General features: G+C 38.6%; 2 protein-coding genes across 3 annotated transcripts; both read right to left on the reverse strand.

Annotated features, from left to right (window-relative positions):
* Window positions 1-8,860: 8,860 nt before the first annotated feature.
* On the reverse strand, window positions 8,861-9,551 carry LOC109426805 (cytochrome c oxidase subunit 7C, mitochondrial). Of its 2 annotated transcripts, none has more exons than XM_019702341.3 (3): window positions 9,427-9,551; window positions 9,263-9,356; window positions 8,861-9,165 (listed from the first exon to the last, which is right to left on the reverse strand). In XM_019702341.3, exons 2-3 carry the CDS (start codon window positions 9,347-9,349, stop codon window positions 9,049-9,051), a joined length of 204 nt encoding a protein of 67 aa, XP_019557886.1. In that variant the 5' UTR covers window positions 9,350-9,356; window positions 9,427-9,551; the 3' UTR covers window positions 8,861-9,048. The 2 variants fall into 2 exon arrangements, with proteins under 2 accessions (XP_019557886.1, XP_019557887.1); XM_019702342.3 differs by having other exon boundaries at window positions 9,422-9,468.
* Window positions 9,552-18,839: 9,288 nt separating this feature from the next.
* Window positions 18,840-26,814, reverse strand: LOC134287344 (zinc finger protein 79-like). Its single transcript, XM_062849011.1, has 6 exons — window positions 26,654-26,814; window positions 26,390-26,516; window positions 19,625-20,500; window positions 19,459-19,555; window positions 19,226-19,393; window positions 18,840-19,166 (listed from the first exon to the last, which is right to left on the reverse strand). The coding sequence occupies exons 1-6, from the start codon at window positions 26,677-26,679 to the stop codon at window positions 19,006-19,008; spliced, it is 1,455 nt and encodes a 484-aa protein (XP_062704995.1). The 5' UTR covers window positions 26,680-26,814; the 3' UTR covers window positions 18,840-19,005.
* Window positions 26,815-27,341: the final 527 nt, after the last annotated feature.

Genomic DNA, 27,341 nt, shown 5'->3' on the forward strand with positions numbered 1-27,341 from the left:
CAATCGCTGCCTCACATGTGCGTTGCACCAACAACTGTCACCACGGTCGTCTTCCAGCCGGATGGCGGGAAAAGACCGCACGTGTTGCACGCTAATAATGTTTCCACATAATTTGTGCAGAGTAAATGACTTTTATTTAATGTCTAAAATCTTTTGCACAAATTAGCACAGGACTCTTGTAAAATATTTTACACATTATTACTTTTATTTTACATACATTTGCTTGAATAAAACTGCATTTGGATGAACTTCACTCGCATTGGGAAATCTTTGTGAATGTGACGCACATGTAGCAATGATTTTGACAGTGTTTGTTTTGATTTTATTTTTCGGTGGGTGGTGAATTGGGTGGTAAGTAAACGGCTGGAAGCACGTGGTTTCTCAAACTGTCAACTGCACGCGACTGCACTGTGGCAATCGGTTGCCTAGGTGTCGCTAGTGAAAATTTACATAGAAAATTTGAATAAATTTGTTCGAGCTAGAACGTCTGTCTGCGGTTTAACTCTTTGTTCGAAAATTGAAGTAAAAATATTTCAGTTCGAAATAGCAAATTTATTCAAGTGCATTTGCCTATACTGACAGTCGACATAACGGATCAGTAAAATGACAGATGTGCCGAAAAAAATCGACGAAGCAAGCGAAGCTTTAGGTTTCTGGAGTTTTCGTTCACTCGTTCTTCTTTTGACGGATTTCGCGACGAACGGACGTGTTCGTGTGGCACTCCGTACCCGCAGAGTTTTGTCAGCGTTTTGAACCTGGTTTTAAATCGGATTCACGACACAAAGTAGGCACGATTTCCTGCCACAATGCGCCTCTGAATTTCTCTGCTGGTGTCGTTGTAGGCGGTCACCAGTGAGCCCAAGTATACGAATTCTTCAACCGCCTCGATTTCATCACCGTCGATATAAATTCGGGGTGGCTGGCGAGGTGATTCCACCATGGAGCCCTTTGCCATCATGTACTTTGTCTTCGACACATTAATGACTAATCCGATTCGCCTGGCTTCATTCTTTAGCCGAATGTACGTTTCCGCCATCGTCTCAAATTTACGAGCAATAATATCAATATCATCAGCGAAACCAAGCAACTGAACGAACTTCGTGAAAATCGTCTCACTCGTGTTTATCCCCGCTCTCCTTATTACACCCTCTAAAGCAATGAACAGCCAGCAAGAAAGACCATCACCTTGCCGTAACCCTCTGCGAGATTCGAAAGGACTCGAGAATGTCCCTGATACTCGAACTACGCACATCACTCGATCCATCGTCGCCTTGATCAACCGTATCAGTTTATCCGGGAATCCGTATTCGTGCATAATCTGCCATAGCTGTTCTCGATCGATTGTATCATACGCCGATTTGAAATCGATGAGCAAGTGATGTGTGGGCACTTTGTATTCGCGGCATTTCTGCAACACCTGGCGGATGGCGAACATCTGGTCCGTTGTAGCGCGTGCACCCATAAATCCAGCCTGATATTGCCCCACGAACTCTCTTGCAATCGGTGATAGACGGCGGCATAAAATCATGTAGGCAGCGCTCAGTAGTGTGATCGCGCGGTAGTTCCCGCAATCCAATTTGTCGCCCTTTTTGTAGATGGGACATACGATACCTTCCATCCATTCCTCCGGTAATACTCCCTCCTCCCAAATCTTGGTAATGATCCAGTGTAGTGCTCTCACCAGTGCTTCTCCACCGTATTTTAGAAGCTCGCTTGGTTGTTGTTTTTTTTTTTTTTTCAAACGGCCAACCTCCTCAATCTCTTGGAGGTCAGGGGCCGAAAGTCTTTCGTCCTGTGCACATACCCCTAGATCTGTTACCACGCCACCTTCGGTACTTGCAACGTCGCCATTGAGGTGCTCATCGTAATGCTGTCGCCACCTCTCGACCACCTCACGCTCGCTCGTGAGAATATTCCCGTGATTATCTTGGCACATGACGACTTGTGGCACGAAGCTTCTGCGCGAGCGGTTCAGCTTCCCGTAGAACTTTCGTGTGTCCTTAGCACGGTACAGCTCTTCCATCGCTTCGCAATCTCGTTCTTCCTGCTGGCGCTTCTTCATCCGGAAGACTGAGTTCTGCCTGTTCCGCGCCTGTTTGTAACCGTCGATTAGAACGTGGTCGATTTGGTTTTCTGTTTGATGGTCGGGTGATCTTCAGGTGGCTTTGTGGATATCTTTGCGAGGTAAGAAGGTGCTTCGGACTACCATACCACGGGAGGCTGCAACGCATCGCTGGTCGTTATCGTTCGATACGGCGTGCAGGATGTTTCGCCCGATTACCGGTCTGTACATTTCCTATCTTCCTACCTGCGCGTGCATGTCGCCGACAACGATTTTCACGTCACGTGGCGAGCAACCATCGTATGTGCCCACCGGAATTCCCGGAAATGTGCCCACCTCTGATTATTATATCGACAGTGATTTTTCATTGGCCTAACTGACTTGTTCGATTTCTCTTTGTCGACTCTCTCTTTCGCTGAACAAAACAAACAAAATCATTATTATTTTTGTTTCTATTGGTGATTTGATGTTGCATGAAGAAGAAGAAGAAGAGCGATGATGTTTCCAAAAATCCCTATCCCTATAACACAGGGGAAGATTTTAAAATGCCTCTATTAAATCTAAAACAAAATCTTATTAAAAACGGTTTGATGGACGGTGTTAGACTTTGGAAGGACTACAAATTAAGTACCTTATCAAGAAAAAAAAGGTAAATTTAAATTTGTACGTTCAATATGTAGTCCGTCCAAAGTCTAACACCGTACATCAAACCGTTTTTAATTAGATTTTATGATGGCATTTCAAAATCTTTCTTTCTTTTCAATCAAAAAATCTTTGGAAAGCTCAATACACATTCTGTGATAACACAAGGAGAGGATCGATGAAGAGAACTCGAAAATGTCAGTTTGGCCCTAATGAAAAATCAGTGTCGATATAATAATATAATAGGCCGAATAATATTCGGCCAGTCAAATATGTAAAACAAAACAGTGAACAGTTAATTTCAATCTCGTACCGACTTTTTCGAACCCCCTAAGCAGAATACCCTCTTCAAATGAGTGTAATCACATTTGTACCTTTTAATTCCGCCCTATTTTGCTTATTCTTTAACAGATACGCGTATTTCGACTACTACCTGTAATTCTCCTTGGTGTCAGTTATCCACTGGAGGAAAAATAGGGCGGAATGAAAAGGTATACATGTGATTACACTCATTCGAAGTTAATGAGCCATTTTACGAGACGTTTTGGATCAGCTGATCGCTCATTTCATGAATGAAAATTTGGCAGGAGGTCAACGTCCGATCTCGTGAGTGCTAATATCAATATCAACACTGTTGTCGTTTCGTAAAATAGACTATTTCAGTAACAAATTTTGAAAACGACGTATAATGAATGCTACAGCATTGATTATACGGCGTTTTCAAAATTTGTTACTGATTTCGACTAAAAAAGGTAAAATCGAGGTAAAATCGACACTGATTGTTCATTAGGGCCTAACTGACATTTTCGATTTCTCTTCATCGATCCTCTTTTTTATTGTTACGTCTATTAAATTTTACAAAGAAAAGTGTATTAAATTTTACAAAGATTTTTTGGTTGAAATGCGAAGACAACGAATACATCTTGCTGTAGAAACAAAAAGAATAATGATTTTGTTTGTTTTGATCAAGTTATTAGCGAAAGAGAGTCGACGAAGGGAAATCGATCAAGTCAGTTAGGCCCTTAAATCATTGTCGAAATATTCGTTAAAACGGTTACGAAGCGTCGAAGTTGGTAGGGTGGGGCGGGGCAAGATGGGTCGCCTAAGGATGGATCACCATAACTGTGTAAATACAAATCGTATTGGTTTGTATTCGTCCGCAACTCTTTGATACACTAGTTAGCTATGCTAAAAGTCCATAAAAAGTTCATTAAATACAAAATATGATGTTAAACAAGCAGTTTTAAAAAGTGATCGGTTTTGCGCCGTGAAAAAAGTGCGGGGCAAGATGGGTCACCTTTTAAGTAATTCATATTTTCTCAACGAAAAACGTCAAAATATAAGATTTGTTCCGCATTCATATATGCTCCATATCCATACTGAGTAAACAAGACCTACTAGTAAACATTTGATAAATTTATTTGGAATATAAAAAAACTTTATGATTTGTGTGGTCCTAAGGCAACATGAAAATCGATGTTTTCACTAAAAAATTATCATAATTTTATGCTATAACTTTGAGCGTTCATTCCAATTGATTGAAGTTATTCATGAGATAGTCTTGTAATAAAAAATAAATAACTTTTGAATGCTCCAAAAATACGTTCAAAATTAAAGGTGACCCATCTTGCCCCGCGGCCGTTTATATGAAGATTATATGGAATGTATCGCATAAGAAAAATGGCTAAAAACCATTTTATTTTTTATTACAAATGAGAGTGAATAATTTTTCGATCAATGCCCCAAACTTTTGTATATTCATGCTGGTCATCTAACAAAATTATTAACATAATCAAAACATGAGTAATGCGCCCGAAAATGGCACTGACCCATCTTGCCCCGCGACCCATCTTGCCCCGCCCCACCCTAGACAGGAAAAACTTGGCTGAATTGCGTTGTCATGTATCTCGTAAGATCATGTTGCCCGATATAACGAAATTCCTGTTATGGAGCGTCCGCTTAAGGAACATATATATCCATGTTTGCCAATAGGTTATGTTAGGTATGCCTATGTTAGGTAAATTCAATTTATTATTCTGTAGTTAATAACACTATTTCAAAGAAAGTACTTACCCAAGTAACCACAAGCATTATATCATTGCACGAACTAGACTGAATATCAACCTTTGAAATGCGAAATGCAGTAATTCCACACTTGTCATGCAATAATCCTTCAGATCGCCATTATCAATGCAATGATGCATTACGTTTTTCTTTACATTAGGGTGTATTAAAAACTGATATACGATAGTTCAATAATTCAACACTGCAAAAACTGAATAAATGCAATGTAGAAACTAGCAAAGGTTGCTCTAACAATACAATTGTAAAAGCTTGACTCTAATGGTAAACAAATGTAATCAAGAAGAGTGAAAAACTTTACTCTATCGGTCATCAACACTTCTTGTTCGACTCCCGACCAACTTAATCCCCGCTTGAACCACCGATCGACGGCTTTCTTCAGCAAAACCTTTTTAAAGATTACCTTTTCTCTTTTCTGTTGGCTGGTTATCACATGCTAATGATGATGGAAACCACAATTAGCATGTGAGCAGTGTGCAAAGGGTGTTTTAATTTTCTTATTTATATTGATTAAATATATTCGCAGGGCCCATATAGCCGAGGCGGTAAACGCACGGGTATTCAGCATGACCATGCTGAGGGTGACGGGTTCGATTCCCGGTCGGTCCAGGATCTTTTCGTAAAGGAAATTTTCTTGACTTCCTTGGGCATAGAGTATCTTCGTGCCTGCCACACGATATACGCATGCAAAATGGTCATTGGCAGAGGAAGCTCTCAGTTAATAACTGTGGAAGTGCTCATAGAACACTAAGCTGAGAAGCAGGCTTTGTCCCAGCGAGGACGTTACGCCAAGAAGAGAGAGAAGAGAGAGATATTATAAAATGCATTACCGTATGTATTTATCAGTGATTATCAGAATATGATTACAGGGATTCTATTACATATGACATTGTCGCCCTCTACTGCAATGATTGAGACAGAAGAACAGTCTCCTTTTAGTTAATAAAATATGTGTTGTTAACACTGCAGCAGAAAGGGTCCAAGGTGCCAGGGCGTATGGAACTCATCTAGCGGTCTTCAACAATTCTGGTTCGACTCCCGACCCGGCGGCAAAAAAAAAATCGTTAAAACATTCATGTGTGGAAGCATTAGTACCGTCGATAATGAAGCGGTGCTAAAAATAGATGTTTGTTTTGGTTTTTCGTGTTACACGTATTTAGCATGTGTAAATGCAAATGTACGGCACATGCATGTATGTTACTTTAGTAATGGCTGTCAACGTGCTGCAATATGTGGCATTAATTTGATTTTAGTGGGGCCCTTTTCGACTTTAATATTGCTTCAATGGGGTGTTTAAAGTAATGCAGCATGGTATTCACAATTTTAAATATAAATGTATAGCAAAATTGATGCACTTATATACGGCTTCGTGGTTACTTGGGATCATTTTTTTTTTTTTTAATATTCGTGTCCGTGCATTTGTTTTGTTCGCGTTCGTATACCTATTTAAGTAATACCATAGACTAATGTAATACCATACACTCAGTTTGTTGAACGCTGCAAACCAGCAGGGATGATCTTCTCATCTACACCCGTTGAACCATTCTGAATGGCCGTTGTGAAAGTATCACCAAAAGCACTATGTAATACATATTACCTGTTGTATATTTTCATGTATCTCAACTTTACCAATTCAATGCCACGAGTACCAAAGGCCAAAGCATCACGACATTGAACAATATCAACGGTGCATGTCGTACAGATGGAATAAAGGTTCTAAAACCGTAACAATTACCTACACGGATCACACAAGTATAAAGTACAAAATGCACATTGATTAACCTTAAAACAACATAAAGGTAAATAACGTTGACCATTTAATTAACAATATATTATCTCCACAGTTCAAAACACAATCTCCCACCTTTTCCAATCCATTAGGCCACACAAAACGTCAAAGCCAACGCTTACTCTCAAATGTTTCGAATGACTAGTTTGTTAGTTTCATTTAAATTTTCAAAATCAAGTGTAGTACGCACCTCAAAAGTACTGTGGAAAAGGATAGGACAAGAAACGGTCAAGAAATGATTTCGTTGTCAAAATTTCTTGAGCGGTCCGCAGCTGAAAAGAAATGAAAATTGTGTAACGCTCGTAACGCCTGCCGGGCAAATCAAATGGAGCTGTCACTTTTCCTTGCGGAAAAATATTCCGTTCAATAGTGGTTTCTGCTTTTAGTGGTGTTGCGTGTACGTATACGCTGCATTACACGAACACCACCTGAGTTACTGGTTGAAAATAGTAAACAAAGATCAGCTGTTCCCAGCAAAATCAAATGGGCATATTTTCAACCAGTAGATTTGCATTAGTGTTCGTGACACCGCGCTGCGAAACCACTATTATTCCTCAAGGAAAAGTGACATTTTTTCCCATACTAATCAGTTGTCAAAATTCCTTTGGTAATTAGAGGGATTTTTTCTGGAGTGCTTTTCTTACCAGGTGCATACTAGACTTCACCCAAAAAACTTATATTGGAAAGGAAATGTAAAATTTTAATAGTGTTGGTTGACAGTTTCAAAGCTTACATGTAATCATCACTTGACGCATTTTTGACATCTATGTAGGTTAACATAACGAAAACTATTTTTCTTTGACTAGCTGGACAACGAGATTTATGTATGACAAAATATACATTGTGACGTTTTAATGCTGGTATTATATGAAGGACTAGAGACTATGACATGCATCTATGGAAAATAAGAACCGATATGCTCGTTGACGAAAGACGATTTTTCATCATAGATAACTATCATTATAAAAACGCGGATCGCAAAAATAAAATAACAAACAGAACCATCTGACAAATCACTTAGATCAATGGATTACATGACACGACATTACATTATATTGAGCAACATGAGACAAGAAATTAAAAAATCCTTGACCATACGACAACTAACTTGCTAAAAGAAGAAATACATTATGAACAACAACACAAAACCAAACAAGAAGACAAGTACAAATCGTATGACTAGAACACGACATCCTTAACTTGAAGACTGACTAACCAATTGAAAATTTCCCAACCTTCTACCGTAACTTTCTGAGTCAGTATGCAACAGTGTCTTAATGGATATCATTTTCCGCGTACGGCTGGCAAACTGCTTCTGAAAGACTACGTACTCTTTTCTATCTTCAGGTCTAGTGTAGAGGTTTCAACTGTATTCAGAGTGCAGCTAGAAACCTAGCAAAAAAAAATCCTGGATTAAGTTTTAGAGGAATACCTACAGTAGATATTCCTCTAAAACTTCATTCAGGATTTTTGTTAGGAGTTCCTTCAAGAAATCTTCCAAAAGTTCTTTCAGAAAATTTTCAGTGTTGAGCTCGATTTGGTGCAATTTTCTGAAGAAACTCATTGGGAAAGTACTTCTGGTGCATTTTCTGGAAGAATTCTCAATGTAATTCTTGGAGAAATTTTCGAAGGAACTGCTGGTGGAATTGCTAGAGAAATTCGCGATTGAACTCCTGCAAGAATTTCTGATTTCTGAACTTCTGGAACAATTCACAATTAATCTCCTAGAGGATTTCTCAATGGAACTCATGAAGAAATTCTCAATTAAGTTGAACTACTTCGAGCAATTCCGTTGGAAATCCTGGAGAAATTTCCAATGGAATTCCAGGATGAATTTCCAATAAAATACATGGAGGAATTGCCACTTGAATTCAAGGAGAAATTTCCAATAGACTCCTGGAATTGCCGAAAAAAGTCGTAGTGAAGTGATTTCCTGGCCAAAGTCTATGCTCCAAATAAATTTCGAAATTTTTGTATAAACAAAAGTCTACGAGGAGAGGGGAATGGGGGTCTGAGATGACCAAAATTTGGTCAACGTGATTAATGAACAGCCCATATGACTTTAAATCAAAAGTGGTCAAACATGTTTTCCAGGATGAACACCTGCTGACAAAGAATACCACTAGTATCCAGCGAAATGTATCTTCATCTTGGAAACTTTACGTAGCGGAAAGTTGAGAAATTCACAAAGAAAGGGCGTTATTATTTAATTTCTTAACATTCAACAACACTTAACTTTTATGATATTGTCATCTAAGCAATTTCTGTAGTACAAGATTTCTGAATTATTCTTTTACACTTCACCGATTTATTACGACTTCACCCATAACACTTTATCTTTTTAACCGAATTGGAAATTTGAATCGAAAGAGCCAAAAATCTCATTCTAGTTAAGAAAGTCGCACTCGCCCATCCCAGCACTAAACAAATAGCGTTGAAAACTGCTGTTGTACTAAGACATCCCTTACACAATTTACTGCTTCAGCAGCTGGTGTCGCAGCACGAAGAAGGGAGCTCCCAGACCGGATCCGAGGAAAACGATGAACATAGCGGTCAGCTTGTAGCGGTTGCCCAAGCTGAATGGCAAGTTCTGAAAACAATAGAGAACAATAAGATTATCTCAGGGAATTTTCAGAATGTACCGAATGAAAATCTGCCATTATTATATAATGTGACTTCCGACTTACCTCGCCGGGGATTCCTCCGTGGGAGTGCGAGTAGCGGACCAGGTTGGTCATTCCGGTGCGGGAGATGGCGGCGGCGCGGGCGAACATCTTGATTCTGCGGAAAAATAACGCGATTCTTGGTGACAAACGTTTGAAAAAGTTGAAAATCTCATCCCGCTACAAACCTGTGATTTTCCTTCCGAAGCAAACTCGTTGAAGAATGAACGTGAAAATGCACCGAGTGACACTGACACAAGCGATTCGCGTCGATTTTGACAAGTCAATTGTCATTTTTTCGGTCAAGATAGCTAGAAATGTGCTGGCGTTACATAAGTTACTTGTTCAGAATAAGGGGACGTTCAAAAATTACGTCCAACATTTGGGGGAGGGGGGGGTCTACAAAAGTGTGACACTACGTGCACTGAAAAAAATTGACACGTCTGACTAATGTGTTTTACATATAGATTTGCGCAAATTGTAAAACCTGTGATTGTCACGTGTAAAACATATAGATTCACCGACATTGTTTTTGTCCCAATCTATAAACAATCCGCACGATTCTTATGTGTATCTCACACGAAATTTGAATTGAATGCATATGAATTGTGATGGATGTGCCAATAAATAAACTATTTCAATCAAGTGGAATTCAACTTTAAAATTCATGAATATCATGGATGTTGAACATAAATTTCGTGTTATAACGCACGTGGATTTAACGTTTTGGCGCCCATGTAGTCCTCCATAGAAAAGATACAATGTGAAGTGCCCTTATTTCACGCGAGCTCATAATGTTACTATCACGATTTCAGTTTTCGTGGAAGTAAAATCTTGAGCTCGCGTGAAATAAGAGCACTTCACTACCCGGATAAAAACGAACAATTAAGGCTATGGGAAAAACAATTGAAAAACCACAGATTCTTATGTTAACATTGCTTTCTATTGTGAATGTATTGTACAGTATTTTTAAAATTTGATTCTTTTTAATGATTACAAAAGATTTACATTAGATTCCATGGTTACATACCTAAACAATAGATTAACATTTGAATTCTTTGTTACTGTTGGATTCAGCGTTCAAACCTCGTTCAAACCATTAGTTTACAATAGAATGTATCAGTGACATTGAAATGTACTGTTTTTCAATGGTCTGGACGTTTGAAAAAAAGGGTTTTTGCTTGGGTTTTTGAGTAATTCCGAAACAGTGTGTATCGATGACAGCCAAGTTTTGTTGTAGTCAGCTCGGTCGTCAGCGGTAAAAAATTCCGAATAGCAGTTTTGTGTGCCGAAAATGTGGAAAATTCACGCTCAGCTGCGTGAATTTTCCGCATTTTCCTCACGGGAGAAAATATAGTGTGTGGTGCAGTGCTGAATCATTCAACAGTTGCGGCATTTCAACAGGTTTGTATGTGTTTTGTTTGCACTTTTGCGAGAGCCGAGAGGCGAGTTGAGTTGGCAGGGCAGGGCTGGTAGCGAATCACACTTTCCCAGAAAAAATCGCAGGGTTGGTTCGACCTTTTTAATAATATAATAAAATCATCTAATTAGTACTTTTTACCTATATTTAAGATTTTTTTTAAAGTTTTCTAAACTAACATTTGAAAAGGGCTAATTTCATTGTACCAGTATTAAAAAAATATTGAAAGAAAATATTGAAAAAATAGAAATATAGCAAGAAAAAGTTGCGTGCTTTTGATAAAGAGAGCATCATGGTTTTCTAATTTATAGACCACCCCAGAAAGTATGTATCAACACACAGAGAAAATACTGGCATTTAAAAATTATTGATTATTGACTTAATATACTTGCACAAACGTTCAGTATACAGGACCTGCGATGCGACAGCGCCTTCGATTTTGACATTGACAGTACCTCGGACACTACTTTTTAGTTGGGGTTTGCCCCAATCTGCAAACATCTAACCATCGAGGCAGCCCATCTCATGAGCCCCCAACGAACGAATCGGCACTGTACATAAAATTCTAAGTTATATTTGAACCCACGTTTCGTTATTAATAACCCCTTCTCATCTCTCAACAGTGACAAGGACGTCAAGCCGGTGCGCGGTGCATAAGCAATCAACCCAGAGCTTGTTGAATGCCGATTTAAGCAAGATCTGCATGAGGGACAACGGACTTATTGTAAAAATACTAATTTTCCCTTCCTTTAATTTGACTGCAATCTTGACTGCAATAGAGCTTGCTGACGTTTATTCGCCTCTCTCTTTCAAGCATGCAGGCGGGATAGGATTTGTTTTCATCGGGAAACCTTTCCTGATGACAACAAATTCTATTCCGCCTGCATGTTTGAAAGAGAAAGGTGAATAAACGTCAGCAAGCTCTATAGTTTCATCATCAAACTTTTTTTCGTGAAATCAAATGTGAAACATATTACTGAGTAGAACCGTAGAACCATCTTTTGCATTTGGTAGCTTTACAAGGTTTTTAAATATAGGTTCGCTCTTTAAACATGGAACACATGCATGCCTTTGAATCAAATTCTATATTGTATGCTGTATTCCACAAGCTGTAGTTCATCAAATGTCCATAAATGCTACAATAATGGTTAAGCACGTTGTAATGTTACTTGTGTACCTCATCACCCACTAAATGCAACTACATTAGTGGTCTAACAACACTTAGCGCGCTTCGGCACGGTTCCATCATGCCGCTTATAGTGTTGCCACATATAATGCTTAGTTTGCTAAACCCAGTTATCTGGCTGGTGGGACATGGGAGCCCAAGCTTCATCCATTAATGCAATTAGACGTTTATTGAACAATAAAATGAGCGATTCGAATATTTGAAGAACTATTCAAACAACATAGAAGCTTGTGTAAAGTCAACATTTAACGAACTTAATCTATGCAATATCTTGCATTTTAACGCTTCGAATGACGTTCAAGTATAGGTTCAAGTTGTAGTATATCGAGTTTTTTTTAGTGCTACAATAATGGTTAAGCACGCTGTTATGTTACTTTTGTACCTCATCACTCACTAAATGCAACTACATTAGTGGTCTAACACTTAGCGCGCTTAGGCACGGTTCCATCATGCCGCTTATAGTGTTGCCACATATAATGCTTAGTCTGCTAAACCCAGTTATCTGGCTGGTGGGGCATGGGAGCCCAAGCTTCAATCATTAATGCAATAAAACATTACTCGATTTACGACATGATTGATCCGAATATTAGAAAATTGTTCGATCTGTGTTCTTAAAATGTAGCCCTGAATGTAGCATAAAATATACAAGCTTCTAGTCCAAATGCATAAAGATAGTTCAGATTCACTGTTTTTCAGAATTTTCTCAAGCAATCAGTAACAAAAGTAAAAAGCAGAAATAGATCAAATCATGCCAAAATGTTCATAATCGCTTGTAAAATAAAACTATTCCAAAACATTAGAATTTTCTGTTTCACAATAGAAAACAATTCGCAAACCTTTGGATAGGGAAAAACAGTATGTTCCGTAATCACAATTGAAAGCAATTCCAGAACAATAGAATCTAATGTGTAATTAAGTCAGTGCTCAAAGAACAATATGAAAACATAAGAATCTTGTGTATCACAATAGAAAACAATTCCCAAACCATTGAATCAAATGTGGAATCAGTAATAAAATTACTACTCAAAACAATACGTTTACCGTGCAATTCACTGTTTGAAACAATTCGAAAACATAAGAATCTTCTGTAACACACAACGTATCACAATAGAAAACGATACCCAAACCATTGAATTCAATGTAAATACAGTACAAACAGTATGTTTGTTTCACAATAGAAAACAATTCCAAAACAATTGAATCAAATGTGGAACCATAAATAAAATCTCTACCCAAAACAATACGTTTACCGTGCAATTCACTTTTTGGAACAATTCGAAAACATAAGAATCTTCTGTTTCACAATAGAAAACCATCCCCAAACCATTGAACCTAATGTAAGATCACAGTTCAAAATAGACAGTTCTTGGCATATTTAACAGTTCAAAACAATACAAATACATAAAAACCTACGGTATATTTGATTCCCCGTATATGCATTAACAACATTTCATTTACATTAGAATCTTCTGTTTTGCGAAAAAACTTGTATGGAAAAAAGTCCTTTTTTCTATTGTTACGATACTTAACAACCTATACAATTCAATGTGAAATGCTCATTCACATTTGATTCTATTGTTAGAAACATTTGATTCTATTGTTTTTCTACCGTTATTTTAACATTGAATTCTATTGTGAGAGTATGGTTTTCAATGGTACTGTTACATAAGAATCCTATGTTTTTCTATTGTATTTTTTATCCGGGTATATAAGTGAATTCGATGATCTGTTATAATTAAAATTCGAAGTTTGTAGATGCAATAATAATTTATTGTAAGTGCACTTTTATCACAAATTTATTTGATGAGTTTGTGCTTTTATTGCTCCTGTTCTTTTAATGTGTTATATATGGGGGGCAAAAATATTTTATTGACAAAATTTTGAAAATTTAAGGACAATTAAGAAATTAATATATTCGAAGTTGACGAGTCAACGGACCAAAGCCAAAGTCTAGCTACTGTCCCGGAACAGGACATACGCCAAAACTAAACATGAATAAATGTACCGCTTTCCCGTTTGTAATGACTCCCGAACGATCTTCCGCCACCAGCTGTGGGATGCAGCCACATCCTTCTTTAATTTGCACCTGCTGCTTCCAAAAATATGAGTCATCTCACCTTGAATCCTGCCAACCATCCCGTGCCACCTCTTCCGCCAATGGCTCCAGGAACCTTTCCGAAGTGGTAAAGCCATTGCAAATGCGCAACCGGAGAAGGCTCAATTGACTTCCCCGAAGACGACGAAATGAGGCAATTGCTGACCCGGAAGAAGTATCCCGGAAAAATTCTTCTCGAGAATGGAGTATTCCCGATGTGAGCGTATTTCCGGAAGATATTAAATTTGATGTCGATGTTCTCTTCTGTAAATGGACTAAAAGGAATATAATTTAATATCGAATTTCTTTAACACAAAATGAGACAACATACCTAGCAGCAGACAGCAAACTCACGTTCTGATGTCGGCCATGATGAAAAAATATTTGAAGCGTTTAACGATTTTGGGTCATGTGCCACCAATTATATAATTCATTTGTTAAAAACAGTAGCGCAAATTCATTTGCAAAATTACTTCAATTTCAATCCTATCACATATGAAATTGTGATGCTTTGACTATCGGATTCAGTTGAAGGTAGAGCTATTTGAAAGCCAAGTGTAACAAATATCATGTTGAGGTGAATCACATTTTATTTGGTGATGTAAGCTCTGTTGCGGAGTCCATGTTATGAATCTGATTAATCTAATGTGTAGAAAACTTTGAATACATTGGAAAAACACATCAGACCAACGTTGAGGCTAAGGAATCGGTCCATAAGTTAAAACACATCAATCGATCGTGTCAATTTTTTTCAGTGTATTAGGTATAGGGAAAATGCGTGACAGAGGGGGGAGGGGGGTCTAGAAATCCCGAAAATTGATGGACGTAATATTTGAATCTTCCCTAAAGCTGGTCACCAAAATGTAAACTCTTCGCACCTTGGGAAGATTTATAGTAATAAATAATCTGGTAATAATAGTTATTTCAGGCCAAACATTTCAATAGGTCCTATCTGCATTTGAGAGGCTCTCTTTGTTCACTTTCTCTTTCAATTATTGCAATGAAATGGTACACTTTTCAAGTATTTTTGCAGTACAAAACAAAAGAGGATTGTTTTGACCATCGTTCAATGCAAGGAGGCAATCAAAATACAACAGCTGAGATATTAACGAAAGAGAGAGAAACCAAAGGGCCCATATAGCCGAGGCGGTAAACGCACGGGTATTCAGCATGACCATGCTGAGGGTGACGGGTTCGATTCCCGGTCGGTCCAGGATCTTTTCGTAAAGGAAATTTCCTTGACTTCCTTGGGCATAGAGTATCTTCGTGCCTGCCACACGATATACACATGCAAAATGGTCATTGGCAGAGGAAGCTCTCAGTTAAAAACTGTGGAAGTGCTCATTGAACACTAAGCTGAGAAGCAGGCTTTGTCCCAGTGAGGACGTTACGCCAAGAAGAGAGAGAGAGAGAGAGAGAGAGAGAAACCAAAGAGAGCCTCTCTTCTGCAGATTGGACCTTTAGACATGTTTGGCCTGATTTATGTGACGAGTTGAAAAAAGTTGATTTTTTCAGCACGAGTCGTACATTTATCCAACGAGGCTTGCCGAATTGTTATTTATCAACCATTTCTTTAAAAATCTTCACATTTCTTTATAACGATCTTTAAAGACGTTCATATAAAAAATCGATAGCGATCGACATCGTTTCTTAAAGAAATTTAAATAAAAGCAAATGCACATCGTTATCGATCGATAAATATTTTTGACGATAAATCGATACTAAAAATAGTGAATTCTGTTTTATCGACCCGCCAGTCATAAAAAAAAAACTAAAAATAACAGCCACCTCTCCACCCACCCACCCTTCCAGTTCATGCATTGTGATTTTTTTTTGTAATTATTTCCTAAATTGGGAATGGAACTTACATTCATGGGAACTTGAAGATATTATTGACCTCGCAGCACCAAATCGGAGTTCGCCAGTTGGACTAGCGAAGCGAAGTTTTCAGCGAACTTTCTGTCATTTCTCATCCGACCCGACATGCATCCCTGATGTTTTCGTTTTTAGTCCGACGCAGTGTCGACAGTCACGACTTTATTGTCCGTGCAGTTGAAACCCGGAGTTTTCGACTAGCGAAGTTGGGATTTTCTGCTAATCCGAGCGTCGGACCTATCTTCAGAAGTGGTGCGCTGTATAGTAAACCTGGTCCGCTATACAGCGCACCACTTCCGAAGTTAGCTCCGACGCACGGATTAGGAGAAAAATCCAACTTCGCTAGTCAAAAATTCCGGGTTTCAACTGCACGGACAATATCCTACCTGGGGGTCTGTCAGTGCGAGCGCGCCCAATTTTGCGTGAGTGAGCTTGTGGTGTTGGTGGTTAAGGTGAAACTGTACGCTAGCCGCTGTTAATAGGACAAATTATTTCGGTATTTATTTTTTGCTTTTTTTTTGCGAAAACTCAAACTAGAAAGTGTGTATTTACTGAAAACAATAAGCGCACGGGTACAATAAGTTAGCAAGTCCAGAATTTTGTGTGAAATTGGTTTTTGTTTTCACAACGGAAAAATGTTTCTGAGTACCATGGTGAGTCCGTCTCATCTCACCTTAAGTTCGCTAGTAATGCAGTATAATTTGAGCGATGCTCATTCTTCGGTTTTCTTCCAAATCCACAATATGTAGACACTTACTGAGTCACACACTGTTACGAAGATTATGGGTTGCCAAACTCATATGCCTTTGAATATGAATATGCAAATTTCGAACAAATTACTAGCCTTCAATAGTTTCCGGTTTCCAAAGTTACAACAGAACTTTTTAAAGATGTATCCGGCGTTCTGGATCTTTGTTGGGAAACCTCAATTTGGCAAATCACATAATTTCACAAGGTTCCCGCCCAATAAACCTTGAGCGCAGGAGTGAGTTTTGCCGGAGCACGGGAATCACCCAACGGCGGTGGCGTCTGGTGGCCAATGAAATGTTCAAAGTACCTATCAACAGCATAGATTCCTGCTTATTTTGCTGTCCCATGAAGCAATCCGGTGAGATGCGGCAAAATCCGGACCAAAGAAGCATTTTTTTCACTGGGAGAAACCGTCTCGATTCAACTTTGGTTTCCTTTTTTTCTAATTTGAGCAAAACCAAAACATTGCTCCTGCTGTCATTCAAAGTATCGGAATACCTTTGCTCAGCTTCATCCAACGATACCGAGCAGAACGGTAAAGGTGCATCGTGACTTATCTTTGTGTTTCGATATCAATATGCAAAGTTACGTTGATATCGGAAATTCAATATAGGGGAAATTACCTATTCTCGGCCGTTTTGTTCTCTTCGTCTTGGGGTGTTTTTAGAGCCCTATTTAACTCAAAGTTGGCCTCAAATCATTCCCAACTAAGATGAATGATATGGCCAAGTTTCAGGCAATTTGGTTGACAAAAACCCCTCATGACGAAGAGAACAAACTTGTGAAATGGTTGATCGGGAAGTTGATTTTTTCAGCACGAGTCGTGCATTTATCCAACGAGGCTTGCCGAGCTGGATAAATACGAAGAGTACTGAAAAAATCGAGTTCCATACAAAATTTTATGCAATGATTTTTTTCATAATGCAACCCATTTGAGTTGCATAATGTTCATAATGCAACCCAAATGAGTTGCATTATGAACATTATACAACTATTTTTCATTATGTAACTCATTTCAGTTGCATAATAAACCAGTTCGGAAAAATTGGCCATTATGATACCAAAATGAGTTATATAAAATGTAAATTATGATACTGAATTGCATAATAGTTATTTATGTGACAAGTTGCAAAAAGTTGATTTTTTTAAGCACGAGTTTTACTTTTAAAATTTTCTGTGGGAGTGAGCAGGACAGGGCAAATTCGTACAGAGGCTCATGTCAGTTTTCCTTGGGGAATAATTGCACGGGATATTTTTCCGCAAGGAAAAGTGACAGCTCCATTTGATTTGCCCGGCAGGCGTTACGAGATCGTGCTTAAACTAAAAAATATCAATTGAACATGAATATGCTGACTTTGAATATCAGTGTGGTAGAAATTCAGCCGACAGCGAGGTAATGAATTTTTCATTGCTTGAACTTCAGAGAGTGGCACAGGGGTTGTCGAGACGATAATCAAAACAAAAACAAATCTACGACGCAGGAGCCACTGGGCGTCGGTGGGGATGACTGTAATTTGATAAATTAAGACACTGGTTGTATCACGTGTGAATAAATAGTTTAAAGGATCGAACATTTGCTCGATAGTATACCGCATTTAGTTCATCACTGGACTGCGCACTGAGTCTTCAAAAGTGCGAAAATGTGAATAAAACTGCGCGATTGCATCAAATCAAATTGATGTCTTCGGCGCACTATTCCTTCAATGTATGCTGAATAAGTGCTCTGAAGACACCAAGTTGATTGGATGCAATCGCGCACTTCTATTTGCGTTTTCGCACTCGTAAAAACTAGTGCGATAGTCCAGTGGTGAATTAAATGCGCTATATAAAAAGCATTGCAAGATGCAATACATCCATACTTGCCACCTGCGAACAGCTAAGTAATTTTGAAGCGGAATCATTACTTGTTCTATCTTTTTGCACAGTATGCACGAAGTGGAGAATGACCCAACTAGCGCATAAGTAGCTCTAGTGCTTTAGCGCCAGACGGGCGTGTTTGCAATGATAGATTTCTCTTCATCGACTTACTCTGTTTAATAATTTTGAGGACGAATCATTTTCATCTCGTTAGTACAGATGAAAAAAATATAGTAGGTAGGTACTGAATTTCTTACCTCGTTTGTCAAAAATAACATGTGGCAGTTCGCGGCTTGATCAGTTTCGGATAAGCAAGATTACAATACATTAGGATTAGAGGTTGCATACTTCATTTTTGTATTCTAAGCAATCTAAGCCATTGAGAGACAGACGTCTCACTATATTCACTTCTTATTCATCTTTTAATGATTAGCACAAATCAAGGTTTGAATACTCTGTAGTTCGCAAAGCATGTACACCGATTTTGCTTCTATTTGACGTTTGCTCGCTTTCACCACCTAGTGAGGGCTTTGTGAAACACAGCGTGATCAGCCTTGAACATTATTTGTTTCCGTGACGACGACTCAATCGCAATTTGTTTCAAGTGTTACGTCTGCTGGTCTGTGCTTTGGATTTTTTGACCAGAGTTCTTTTCGTTCCAAAATATGCGTTTTTAAATGTTCAACGATTCCGTTCTGGCAGTTGAATGCCAGGCAGCATACATGGCAAATATATGGTTGATATCCTGTTGATAAGATGACAGTCATGAAATTTAAATCAATATGATCATCTTCAAATACGCACCAGTGTGAACTCGTATGTGACGCTGTAAATGTAGAATATCGACGAAACTTTTGGAACAATGATCACAAGTGAACGCACGATCGTCGGCATGTAGCCTTTGATGGTTCTTTAAATTCGAAGTACTATTAAATGCCTTGTCACACTTGGTACATTTGTATGGCTTTTCACCTAACGGGAGAGAAATGTGTTGATTAATGACTATGAAAAACAAGCTACTTTTAATATGTTCATACCTGTATGCACTCTAATATGCTTTCTGAGATTGCACTCCTGGTTGAAGGTTTTAGGACACCTATCACACTGATATAAACCTTGAGGTCCGTGTACTTTCTGAAATATTTTTTTTTCGAATATCAATTTCATTATTGCATTACAACGCCAAACCAGTATTTTACTAACCATATGTGACTTCAAATGCGGCGCACAATAAAAAGTTTTATCGCACAACTCGCAAGAGTACGGTCTTTCTCCCAGATGTTTGCGAATGTGGTATTTTAAATTATTTCCCTGGACAAACATCCGATCACAGTACGGGCACTTGTGTTGCTTATCGATTTTGTGCATTCGCATGTGTTCTCGCATGTATGTCACAACGCGACCACAAATTTTGCACTCCTGGGGCACTTTAGCTTCTTTACCTTCACCTTCCGGTCGAATCTTTCGGGGTCGCCCGATTTTGCGCTTCTCTCCGGTAGGGTTTGGCTTCTTTTTGACTGCTTTGCGTTTCTTTAAAGGTTTTTCGTCCTCTGAACTAGCTTTACTGGGATCGCTATCAAATTTGGCATCGTCATCATCGCCTGCCCAATCGTAGTCACTTGAATCACTCCCATGATCGCTTTTAGCCGTTGGTTTTTTAGCTGATTTTCTAGTCACACGACTACTGGGAACATTTTCTTTTTCATTTTCAATTGGCTCAACTTTGTCTTCGTTAATTTCTATGACATTTGAGTCCTTGGCTTCGGGAGGTTTCTTCCCCTTACGGCCTCCTTTTCCTTTCGGTTTCTGTTCTTTTGGGGTTGATTTATCCGGAATTTCATCTAAGCTGATTTCCAACTTGACGTTTACATCTTCGAAGACATCTGTAACCTCTTCGGCAAGCGTATCACTAGCCATGGGATCTTGAAAGCTAAACGGGTCGTAATCCAAGGCATTCTGGTCCGGTTCATCCTTTATGACAAACTCAACCACTTTCGGTTTTGCATTTTCATCGAATGCATCAATACGTTTACGGCAGGACTCACAAATGGGAGATATTAGACCACAGACTGGAGTGACCTATCAAAATATATAGATAAGGATGATACTCAATGTGCGCAGCAAAAAAAAACAGTGACACAAAAGAAATCTAATCAAAAGTATCACGTTTAATCTTGAGTAGCTTTGTGAACAGTATTTTTTTTAATAGTGTGTCAAAGGGGATTATAATAGAACGAACTTATTTACTCTATTTTCACCTCGAGTGGCATTCTGAAATGGTTAATTCTTGTGTTACACAATTTGTGGTGTCGTGGTGTCATCACAAAAGTATTTCATTTTTCAAAATTTTCACAAAACCTATACTAAAAATTAGGGGGTGCGACACTAGTTTTCCCAAGCCAAAATATCCCGAAGAAAGCCGAAAAAACCGGTTCTTCTTCTTTATGGCTCTATGTCCCCACTGGGACTTGGCTTGCTTCGCTTCAACTTAGTGTTCTTTGAGCACTTCCACAGCTCTTAATTGAAGGGCTTTCATTTTGTATATTGTGAAGCAAGCACAATGATACTCAATGCCCTGGGAGTCGAGGTAATTTTTCCAACTGGAACGGGAATCGAACCCGCCGTTTTCGGATTGGCGATCCATAGCTTTAATCACTAGGCTAACTGGAGACCCCAAATTAGCTGGATTCTAGATGTTTCAATAGTGTTAATAAACTAGAGGACGATTGTCGCTGGTGTTCCCTTTCTTCTCGTTTGCAAACATGCCAAGTAAACATCTGATAATCTACATACTTTTTCGCTTTGACACTTCCAAATCTCCGTCAGCAAGAGATGTTGCGGCGGCGACGCCAGCGACATTCTTCCTCTATAGTTTATTACCTCTATTGATGTTTCATAACCTATATATATATTAGGCCTGTACACCTTTTAAAAAATGTTCTCTGATTCTCAAGTCCACCCCGATATTTTGATTGTCATCCTAAAGAAGTAACTGATCCAAAAATCCATTGAAATTGAGTTCTTTAGGGGTGCTGAGATGATTCCATATTCTGAATCTGCATGCCAAACTGAGCCGAAATCCAAATTTTCATGAATTTTGGTGCCCGGGAACCTATTTAAATATTAATTTGAAGTTTGTATGGGAGCGATTTGTCGACTCACCCCTCGTTGCATTTTGTACTGGGCGGAGCTGTCAAACAGTTGCCCAGCTGTCATAAGGTGATTTCGAAAAATCTCTTTGAAATTGATTTTAGGTATCAAATTAAAGTTCTAAAAATCTGAAAAAAATCATGGTGGCTCAGAAGAAGGTGCTCTTTCGTATAAAAACAAAAAATGAATACATTTTTCAAAATTTAAAAACCCAATTAGGAGGTCTATCAAATCAATTTAGTGTTTTTCGACTATTTTTGAACTTCAAAAAATCATAACTACACTAGAACTTGTCAAAATTTAATTCTTTCGGCGCAAATTGAAAGCTATAGTTGTTTGCTACAAGTTCTCCGGACAACGTTTGCCAATAAAATTGAAGGAAAAATGTGTAATTATCACATTTGTAATCAGAAAAAAAAACCTTGATGTCTCCTACCACGTATTAAATAGGAAAACAAATCTGAATTCCAGATCGAAATCTTTCCAATTGATGGCTGTATAGAAAAAAAAAAGCATAATTTATTCTGAAGATCGAACATTAGTGAGAAATAAACAAAACAAATGTTTGACAAGTCAGAAGATGGTTTTATTTTGAAGGTTGTATCGGGGATACGATAAAACTATGATATAACCAGAGATGGCTTGCTCCTCAGAGCGCTAAGTGAGAAGATAAAAAAATACACATTACACACAGCCTGCATCGATGAGAAAGAGTGCGTGTAAAGTATTATATTCTGCAAGGATGGAAATCTAGTGATCATGATAGGATCCCAAATGTGTCGCGGTTAGAAGGCATCGCGCGATCATAGCAACAACGATAGAGTTTTGTCGTCAAGCATTCATAACAACCCATGCTCCGCGAATAATGAATCGCTCGGCATGTGCGGCCACGATGCGATCGTTATCATGAAGTCGAAATGATAAATTTCGGTTTTCGATCACTTTTTGTGAATTCTTATTGCTGAAGCTTCACGATCTGCATATGAATGTAATATTTCAGATCATGAATTTTGGTTCCGGGTGCAAAAGTGGCCATAATCGTGATGAATAAAGTTTATCGCGACTTGTAACATGATCCGATAACGATAGATCCCGCGATAAAGCGTGCATCAGATGTTTGATTGCACTGTGATACGAGCACAGCGCGAGGGTGTCGCATCATGCTACCGCAAGAGCAACTGCTATCTTTGATTGTTCGTATGGTGTATCATTTATCGTTAGAAGTATTTTTTCTAAAATCCTTGATCTTCTGCGTGGTCCGACTGCACGCGCTCGGTATTGTTGTCGCATCGCGCACGACGGTGAGCGCAGAAAAGCAAGAGAAAGTACAGTCCAACACCCAGCTCAAATCGCAGCGCTGCGCTACTCTGTACTGCCGAGAGCCTACAATTTGCAGCTCAGACAGCGCAGATGTGTAGCACATTCCTAGAAATGAGCGAAGCTCACGCAGAAGAAGTTTGAGCTCTGCGATGGCTCGCGCTGCTCGTGTGGCAACTTACGCATTCGCACACTCACGCAAAGTTTTACGGCTGAGCGATGTGTGTTTGTTGCCGGTCCACATTCGTAGCAAAATAGAGCGGCGCACATTTTATTGAAGATGTGTACGCAGAGCTGTTTATCAGTGTATCTATGCCATCTCTGGATATAACCCGAAATCCTAAGCCGGTTTGCATACGAAAGTCCTGTAGATCGTAATAAGACTGGGACAACTAGCCAGAACGTGGGCTTATGGAGGCGTATTAGAACTCGAGATAACTTTAAAGTCGGCATCAATGCAATGGTTTTATGTTTAGGGTTTTTCAATCGCTAAAAAACTTCGATAAAATCAAAATTGTTACTTGGGATATTTGATATTGTTTAATTTTTTTACACAACAGAATGTATTGTTGTATAACCATACAATAACAATAAAATTAATTGTTGCAATAAGATGCCGACACGCAGGTTCAAATATTTGGAAAATAAATAAAATAAACAGATTTTTTTCCTTGAGTGCATTACCTGTCAAATATTTGACCCGAAAACATAATTCTGTGAAATTGAAACGAAACTCAGTTTGCACAAATTTAGTGGCGTTGTGTATTTAAATTGACCCTCAGAATAGTAATTTTCACCGCAAGCCGCCGTTCAGTGCAGAGTCAAATATCTCACTTTAGATTTGACTAGGACCCGCATAGTTAATTACAGTTTGTATTAAACTCCAAACAGTACGTCGCCTCTATCTGTTAATGTTACTGTATCACGATCAGGTGCTTTTCTGTTAAACACTATAATCGAATGCCTAAGGATCATAAAGAATGGTCTATTTATCCTATACCAAGTTGTAACAGTATATCATAATGTGCAGAAATTATCAAATATTATAGCGATGAAAACTCGTAAGACATGGTGGCAATATGTAATAGCCATTTCTCAAATGGTTTATGATTATATTTCAACAATGCACTTACACACGTGTATTGAACTGTATGGCGCTTGAATTCAACAGTTTGCTGAATGGTCGCAAATATTGGTATTTGTGACGACCCAATTTTTCAGTCTGCACAGTTTTGCAGAAAAATAAAAAAAAATCTTTCGTGTGGCCATCGCAAGCGGAGTGAAAAACAAAATGCCAATTTGTTGCATAAACTGTTTGAAGCAGCTGGAGCCGTCTAGACTGAGCAGGGGTAAGTTTTGCAGAATTATTAGGTGCTGTTTTTTGGTGGTATAACTCATCACATGAACATTATTTTGCAGAAATCGCGTATTTTGAATTAAACAACATGAGCCTCATTCCGCCTGACTGCGTCTGCGAGGAATTCCATCCTAATCTAGGCAAATATGTATATTCGGGAAAATCCGTCCCCATCGGAGGGAGGCTCACCATCGTAGGCGCTACCCGGATATTCGAAAAAAGTAATGCGTTTTGTGGATAAAATCGAAGATTAAATGTTTATTAAATAAAATAAAAAAAAAATCTCTGGTGAAAGCATAACCGACTTTTTTTAATTGTTTAAATACAGCAGAACCATATATCATACGCTTAAAATACTGTAGACAACTATAAATCAATAATAACACATACATTGTTCGTATTTCTTCCAGATTTATTGTTCAACTGATCTCAAACCATTTGTTATACAGTGAAAAACTGAATAATAAACCAACCATATCCTTAACTGTTTTGCGAAAAATTTGTTCGAGAAATTCGAGCGATTTTTTATGGTAACCTATCTTAACCGCCTATTCCACATACTGTAATTTAGCCGATAACCATTTGTCAAACTGGCAAATATGTACATGGTATGGTTATCTTACTGTTATCTCTGATAGTTTAAGAAACGGTTAGATGACAATTGTTAATAGTCACCTAGAGTATGGAAAACGATGCATTTACAGTTAATGATTATGCGGGGAGTGAATCAGATTTCTGTTTCATACTAATAAAAATTAGATAGATTCAAACAAGATTTTTGAGCAATATTTGGACAAATATTTAACCATGCGTACATGTTTACTAAACACATCCCGAATAAAACGGTATCATACGACTATTATACATGTTATAATTTTCGTATTATTCATGTAATGATAAACTGGATTATAAACCAATGATACCACGAATCATATTAATGATTACAGTTATCATTTTCGACGTTTCAATGATAGACTGAATGGGTTGTTAAGTATCGTTACCATTCAAAAACGCCTTTTTTCTCGAACAAAAATTTCGAGATATCATAGACTTTATAATCAGTTTATCATCAACTATATGATACAGTGAACAATAAAAATAAAAGAGAAATATTTCATCAATTCTGTTTTACCGACATGGAAAAAGTTCACACCCCTGCGGACACTCGCCGCTTTCTGTCAAAGTTGTCAGTGGTGTGGTGTTTTTTTTTATTCAATTTTTTTGTATGTTCGGGATTCGAACTGTGTGAAGTTTCCGATGCTGCTCCGTAGTTTCTCGCGCCGTGCTTACGTAGTAGACCAAAGATGCTCAGTGTTCGCGGGCGACTCAGAGTCAACCAAATTCGGGACCAACACCCACTTTGTCATCGTTCCCATAGCTAGTAGTAGAAGGTAAGTTTTTAAGTGATATTTCTATTCGGCGGAAAACCAGCAACAGAAACGGGGCTCCTGTTTTTGAGTTCATCTGATGGGCGACGGGGTGGTGATACGACGGTCGTAATCTAGGTCGTAGTACATGCAAATGCAATAAAAGTGAAGGATTGTATATGTTGAAGCACCCAAGACGCACCGCAACACTGTCGTGCAACTTGATTTTCGACAAGCAGTGTCAAGCATATTCCCGTAGTTTTACTGATCGTGTTAGAACGTTTCAAATTATGGCGCCGCATATAGCTAGCGACGCAGGGTAACGTAATTGTGTGCTACGGATTTAATAATAAAATTGTTCATGCATTATTCAATGTATCATTATCGTAAGCTCTATGATAGATGAAAAATTTTGAATAGTCGATGTTTTGGTGCTCTAATCATTTAATCATAAATCTATTATTCCTTGAATGATTATTATACGCTCAATAAGCATTGTATAATATGCAAGATACCATGAATAGTATTTTTCTATTCGGGATGGAAGCCGGGAAGCAACCACAGATCTGAATATTGAGATTATTTTAAACGGTTTCATTAATATGACGGGTTGTACATCCGATCGCCCCTCGAAGCCTACGAATTCCCACCGCGTTACCATCATGTCCAAAAATCGTGAACAGCGGTGAGCGGTCTGCGGATGTTTTCCTCGCGATGTAAATAAACTAGTACTGCACTCTCTTTACCTATCCATCTTGCAGCGCATCGGGAACTTACCTCTACTTTGGTGCATTTGTAGATTTTGTTCAACATCCGGGTATCGTCTGCGTTGCAAAAGATCGATTCCATGTCCCCCTCAGACGAGCCGCATATTTTACATGCATTTTCCGTTTTAACAAACGGGCTGGAATAGGCCAAAACCAACACGAAATTAATACCATCACTGCTGTCAAGGCGCACCTCGGTAATGGATGGCCTATCGATGATCGCTCTCAGAACGCCGAATACCCCAAGTTCCGACCCATTCCATCTATGGCTTACCTATCGACATCTGTTAAACCTGCCATATCTGCATTTGTATCCTAAATTCACTAGTAAAACATAATTTTCACAACAGAAAACAAGTCCGAGACTACAAAACTTTTCACAACGACGCGACTTTCGGCTCGGCGGAGATTTTTGTTGACGTTTCGACTCTGCATGGGGAACGTTACGCTAGGTAACGCCTTCGCCGCCCGCTAGCATCATCACAGACAATAGAGTTAGTTTAGAGTGACTGGAAGGGAGAGTGGCGTCATGTTCCAATTTTGACAGGTCTCCTGCTCGTTTGGAACGGGAATTTGTATGGATTTGACAGATGGTCGCTGTTAAAGTCAGAGAAAATAGGTAGAGAAGCGAAGAGTGAACAGCCGTCTGAACGGCAACACTTTTTCTGTTTTGATTTCGTAACTCGGATGTTGGCAACTACCGAAAAACAGATTAATCCACCTATCGAGGGTAGTGTCTTTCTCGTGTACTGCATTAGAAAATGATTTATGCTGTTGATTTATTAACAAGAAATCATCTAAAATGTATACCAAAAAGGATCAATTTTCGTCAATTTAAGGAATCAATGTTATTTACAGTAATATCCTTGATATTTAAAAATATTGGTAAAAAAATGTTTCGAATGATCGCAATACTTATCATGAATTATGCGGCAATCGTCAAGGTTTGTTGATTTTGTTCG

This window comes from Aedes albopictus, chromosome 2 (assembly GCF_035046485.1).
Source record: "Aedes albopictus strain Foshan chromosome 2, AalbF5, whole genome shotgun sequence".
In the NCBI taxonomy this organism is placed as follows: domain Eukaryota; kingdom Metazoa; phylum Arthropoda; class Insecta; order Diptera; family Culicidae; genus Aedes; species Aedes albopictus.